We start from the raw sequence: 6,229 nt of genomic DNA on the forward strand, positions 1-6,229 counted from the left end.
GAATGACATATGGTACTGTTTCTCCTCTGTGTATGATGTTCTAGAGGCTATCCAGCATGCTGCTGCAGATGGCTTGTTGAAAATAAAAGCAGCTCATCTAGAGAGGATACTTCTTCAATTACTTTTAGATTTTTGAGGCCTTTGAGCTTTGATTTTCAGTCGAGTTGCAAAGTCTTGCATTACACATGATTATTTCTCCTCAAAGACAAATTTCACTTTTTTACCACTAAAATTTCTTTGCACTTAGAATTATTTTATGGTTACTTGGCTGTTTGTGCTTGTAAAAAAAGTCAGTCTGAGTCCCTAATTCATGTGACAACTTGTCTTCCATGGTATGAAATTGTTGGAAAAACTTTATTAGTCGGGTTAGATCTCTTGGACTTCTTAGCGAAAGAGATACGAGGTAGCTGTAGAATGTGGGAAATGCATCTTCTGTGAGCAGGCTGATCTCGTAGTGAATTGTACTGTTTGTATTTGTATTCTGATTGTGATTTTACTATATAACTTTCAAATCAAATTGTCTGTTAAATAAACTATGCAAACTTTTCCTGATACATATATGCAGTGCAGTGATGCCCTTGAAGCTTGTTTTACTTCCTATGATGTTTAAAATAACTTAATTCTGAATCGTGTATGTCTTTAGTCTTTACTGGAGTTTATGTAATAGAATGTGCATTGCGACTGAACCGAATTTGATACATCAGATTTGTAACATGTTACCCATAAATTGCTTAGATAAAGGACTTGACCATCATAGTACATGAGCATGTCGAACTATACTGATAAACTGAACCTAAAAAAGACTTTCACACATCTTACACTGGACAGAATTGAAATCTTCTTAATATGCATCTGTGTGGATAAACTGGCAGATAATTTGGTTTGTCTCACATCAATCACTCTTAATCTGCGATAACATGCATCGAGCATTCTTACTGTCTGGCCTCTCCTTAGGATTATCCAGAGTGCAGAAGCAGGCAACCTTGAGAACTAAGAGCATCTGCTCCTCAAAGCCATTTCCTAGGAGGTTTGGATCGATCGCCCTCTTTGGGTCTTCAGAGGCCATCACGTTCCTCATCCATTGCACCAATCCCGTCTCGTCTGTGTGCTGGAAGAACTCATCAGATGGCATCTTCCCAATGACCAGCCCGCCAAGCAGCACGCCGAAGCTGTAAATGTCACACTTCTCCGTGAACTTGAAAGTTTGGTAATACTCAGGAGCTATATACCCCACTGTTCCTGCTACATTTGAGGTTGAGACATGAGTGTGAGCTTCAGGGACAGCTTTTGCCAGCCCGAAATCTGCAATTCGGGCTTCCATCTCATCGTCCAGCAGCACGTTTGCGGGTTTCAAGTCTCTGTGGATTATGCGAGGGTTTTGATGCAGATGAAGGTACTCCAGCCCTGCTGCCACCCCTACTGCGATCCTATATCGTGCTGGCCAATCTAATTCTCTTTTTCCTTCTGATACTAATTTCATGTAATCTTGCAGACTGCCATTCCTCATGTATTCATACACCAGGTAATGGCAATTGGGCCGTGGCAGATAAGCTAGCAGGGAGAGCAAATTGCGGTGCCTGATTTGGCCCATGGTTTGAATCTCAGACCTAATCTGTCGGATCTTTTTGGTTAAGAGCTTGCTGTCTTCTTCATTCACGCCACCTTCTGCATCTGTAGGCAATTGAATTATCTTCTTGACTGCAATTTCTTTCCCGTCGCTTCCAGGTAAAGCAGCTCTATAAACTTCCCCACAGCCACCTCTCCCTATAACTTCAAGTGATTGCAATCCATCTTCTTTTTCCAGAAACGCCAAGTCTTCGGGCTTCTTGATCATCGAGCTGTATATCTTCAAGCTCGTGTCTTTGCTGTTTGCTCGTATTAAGCGCATCAACAGCTTGAAAACCGTGGAGAATACCAATCCAGACACACAGCCTGCTAGAATCCCAGCCATGAATCCAAGAACCCAGTCTGTCACTTTCTTCTTCTTGTTGTTCTTTCGCTTATTATTTGCAGTTGTTGCTGATGGTGATGGGGCTTGAGCATTAGCCATGCTCGAAGAAGAAGGCGCCATGGCCGGATTGGATTGGTTTCTCTCCGAGGTCTCCGCAAACACATACCGCTTCGGGCTTTTCTCCTCCTCAGCCAAATCCATAGACAAGTACTGATCAAGCTGAACATTCGTTGACTGAACTGGGTCATCAAGCAAGCTGTTGCCGGAGACGTTGATGAACCTGAGGTTCCGAAACCCTCTCATTGAAACTGGCACTTTCCCTGCAAATTTATTGTTTGCAAGGTTGAGCTTTTCCAGATTGGGGAGGTGCTTCAAGAATATCAATTCCCCTGCAAACTTGTTTGAGGATAGATCCAGGATTCGGAGGCTAATCAACGCAGAGAATCCGGCTGGGACGTTTCCAGATAACAGATTGTTTCCGAGGTTCAGCACCTGGAGTTTGTGGCAGTGGATGATTTGAGGTGGGATTTGGTTAGAAATCTGGTTGTTTGGCAATGAAAGTTCTTTTAGCTCAGAGAGCTGGCCAATGGCTGTAGATATTTTTCCATTGAGCTGTTGGGATTCGATGACAATCCCGACAACTCTAAGAACGTAGGAATCGTTCATGATTCGTCGTTCGCAGAGAACTCTGCCGGAGTCGCAGAGATCGACAGCCGGAGTAGGCTTGATGCCTAAGTCATTGTGGATGTGCAAGAGGGCCTCATGGTCAGAGGGGAGAAGACTGAGTTTTGATTGAGCAACGATGGTTAATGTGAAGAAACAGAGGAGAAAGAGAGAGAATTCATGGCGAGGTAGCGCCATATGGCGGCTGCGGCCGGCCAGTAAGAGGAGGAGGTGGTGGAGGAGGAGGAGGAGGTGGGTAGTGTGAATGGTGGCTGGTTTTGCCGTTGTGGTATAGTCTGGCAGGCTTATGTTGACTTTATATGAAGCTTCATTTTTGCCGTGTGGAAAAAATTGTGAAGATGGGCCTATCTCTGGCCATCATTTCTTTGTTATTAGTTGACTTGGAAATTACCTAAAATAGCCCTATGTGTTTTATTTTTTAGGATATACTACTATCATACTTATATGAATTGTGTTTTTATTAATTACTTAGAGTATGGGTGTTCCAACAAGTAGACTTTTTCTCCACTCATTGTTGACTAGACATTCTAAAATAGTCATACAAAAGGTTGAAACCCTAACTCGCCCTAGATATTTTGGTTCAACAGTATTGTGAGGAGTGTTAAATTAAGGTACTGGGTATGCAGTGACCCGCTAAGGGAGTGGATCTAATTCACTGCATGCCAGAAGCGCATCTCCCTAGATCTCATTCTTGTACCCATTAGTAGTAGATATTGTTGTAAATTGTAGTATTATCAAAATTTATGAAACTTTGGGACCTCATATTTGGCGTGCTTTTTTCTGAGTTATTATCCTTACTTTATTTCTTCTGTCAACTAATAATAAAATATAGGAGTAGGGATATGAATTTTAATATAAAACTAATAAAGTATAAAAAATTGAAAAATAATTAAAGTAATACCAGTGAATGTGAGATCCACACCATCACTAATGTAATGAAATGGTTTTTTTTTTTTTTTTGATAAAAGTAATTGACCTAATTTTGTCAAATAAACTAAAATGATGAAAATAAACTAATTTTTCAGGGATAAAGAGATATCACAAAATATATGATGTTATTCATGAAATTTGAAATGTGAGTAAGTTGGTTTTAGTAGAATCGAAGGTTTTTGTTTGTGCTTGAAATTTGAATATACAAAATTATAATGAATCAAGTTAATTCAGTTATTTAGTTTTTAAAATTATAAATTATAAAATTCAATTCTAGACTATTATCATAAATACTTATTAAGTATATTTGTAAATATTTTATTTTCATATCAAATAAATACTACTGTATCACGTTGTTATGATAATAATCATTTTATTTTATTTTCCAAAATCATTTACTTTCTCTATCCACCAATATTTGTCTTAAGTTTACTTTATAGTCTTTTCACAAATACTTTCTTCATGAACTATTTTTATTATAATCTATGAGTAAGGAGAGTGATCAATTGCTAACTCATCATTTAATTGTTAACTACAACTAATTTAAGGTTATAGGATTTTAGAAAACATGTGGTCTACAATTTGCCACGTGTAATTTTTGTTTTTATTAATTAAATCGAAAAAGATAAAAAAAAATAATCCAAATTAGGGTTTTGGATGAAAATGTCAATATAGTGTTCCGAAAATATCAACTCAATGCTTTAAGAATGTCAACACAATGCTTTAAGAATGTTAACACATTGCTTATATTGACATTCTACATGTATTATATTGACATATTTTATATAATACTCCCTCCGTCCCAGAAAGATTGTCCCATTTCCTTTTTCACACTCGTTTTGCAAAAATAATAATAAATAGTTAAAGTAGAGAGAAATTAAAGTAAAAGAGAGAATAATGTAGAGAATAGTCTTACCTACATTATTCTTTCTTTTATTTTACTCTCTTTCAACTTTACCTATTTATTATTATTTTTGCAAAATGAGTGCAGAAAATAAATTGGGACAATCTTTTTGGGACGGAGGGAGTATGTTGACATTTCTGCTTGTACGAAAAAAATAAAAATTTTTAAAATTCTTTTAAAATTTTGACGTCAGAACATATGCATGTATGATATCGTGGGAATCCTTATGAAATTATCTTTAATTTGATATATATTATATGAATTTAAAGTTTTTGGATTTCTTTTAAAAGTTAGTTATAACTAAACATGTAGTTAATTGACATTAATACCCCGATTGATATTTTTTAGAATTAATCCTATGATCTTATTGACGTTTTTCGTTGATCGTATTGACATTTAGGGATTAATGATCTAAGCCCTTAATTTGAATATCTAATAGCTATTATTTAGTTGTAGTTAGCAATTAAGTTATAAGTTAGCAATATAACACTCTCCGATCAGTAATATATTAAAATAAGATTCAGATTCTATTAATTCATTCAAAATATTTTATTAAGTATAAAATAAAGTATATATAAAATAAAGTATATATAAATAAGACTCATGACGTTCCTATTAAAAAAACCATTCATTTACATTTTGCTTAAACTTTATAAGCGACTCAACTTGAACAAAATATTGGCCGATGGAGAGATTTTAGTATTTTAAACGTAAATCTGAAGTTTGAAAGTTTGTCTTGACTCAAAAATGAACTAACCAAATTTGAAGAGGACAGAAAAACAAGCTCTCGACTTATTTTCTCTATACATGATCATATGACGAGCCGAAGATCAAAATAAACAAAAGAACAAAAACGAAAAGAAAATAATTGAAAAACGATACACATATGGACTGACATTCACGAGTCTAGGAATATAGTTGTTTCACAAAGAGTATATATTTGTCCATGACTGTCATTTTAAAAGTAGTAGTATTTAATTTTTTCTTTTGTTTTCTATCAAAATTGTTTATAGTGCCATCTTTACTTTGATTTATCATACCCCTTTAGGTGGGGTTATAAGTTAATAGAAATATAATATAATATTATTTGTCTAATTAGAATTAAATTTGTCCTTGACTGTCATTTACAAGTAGTAGTATTTAATTTTTTCTTTTGTTTTCTATCAAAATTGTTTATAGTGCCATCTTTACTTTGATTTATCATACCCCTTTAGGTGGGGTTATAAGTTAATAGAAATATAATATAATATTTTTTGTCTAATTAGAATTATATTTGTCCTTCACTGTCATTTACAAGCAGTAGTATTTAATTTTTTATTTTGTTTTCTTTCAAAATTGTTTATAGTGCCATCTTTACGTTGATTTATCATACCCCTTTAGTTCACTGTCATTTACAAGCAGTAGTATTTAATTTTTTCTTTTGTTTTCTTTCAAAATTGTTTATAGTGCCATCTTTACTTTGATTTATCATACCCCTTTAGGTGGGGCTATAAGTTAATAGAAGTAAAATATAATATTATTTGTCTAATTAGCAGTTGTTCGATTGAAAGATTAGACTATGAATTAATGTGATTGAATCTCATGACTTAATTCTTGATGGATAATCATATATGGTAGTAAATTATATCTATTCCTTCTACTAAAATAATCTGCCATCTTAATCCTAGATGAATAATCATATAATAATGAGTCATAGTAATCAAACAACATCTTAAGATTAAATTAGTCATTTGATTGAATTATGAGATATAATATAATCT

At 34.5% G+C, this 6,229-nt stretch overlaps 1 protein-coding gene across 1 annotated transcript; it reads right to left on the minus strand.

The window, feature by feature from the left end:
• Window positions 1-705: 705 nt before the first annotated feature.
• Window positions 706-2,977, minus strand: LOC125222098 (leucine-rich repeat receptor-like serine/threonine/tyrosine-protein kinase SOBIR1). The gene has a single exon (XM_048124540.1). It carries the CDS (start codon window positions 2,810-2,812, stop codon window positions 893-895), a length of 1,920 nt encoding a protein of 639 aa, XP_047980497.1. The 5' UTR covers window positions 2,813-2,977; the 3' UTR covers window positions 706-892.
• Window positions 2,978-6,229: the final 3,252 nt, after the last annotated feature.

Source organism: Salvia hispanica, chromosome 4 (assembly GCF_023119035.1).
Source record: "Salvia hispanica cultivar TCC Black 2014 chromosome 4, UniMelb_Shisp_WGS_1.0, whole genome shotgun sequence".
NCBI lineage: Eukaryota > Viridiplantae > Streptophyta > Magnoliopsida > Lamiales > Lamiaceae > Salvia > Salvia hispanica.

Coding starts and splice junctions, on each gene's coding strand:
- LOC125222098 (XM_048124540.1), bottom strand. CDS start 2,812: ATGGCGCTACCTCGCCATGAATTCTCTCTCTTTCTCCTCTGTTTCTTC.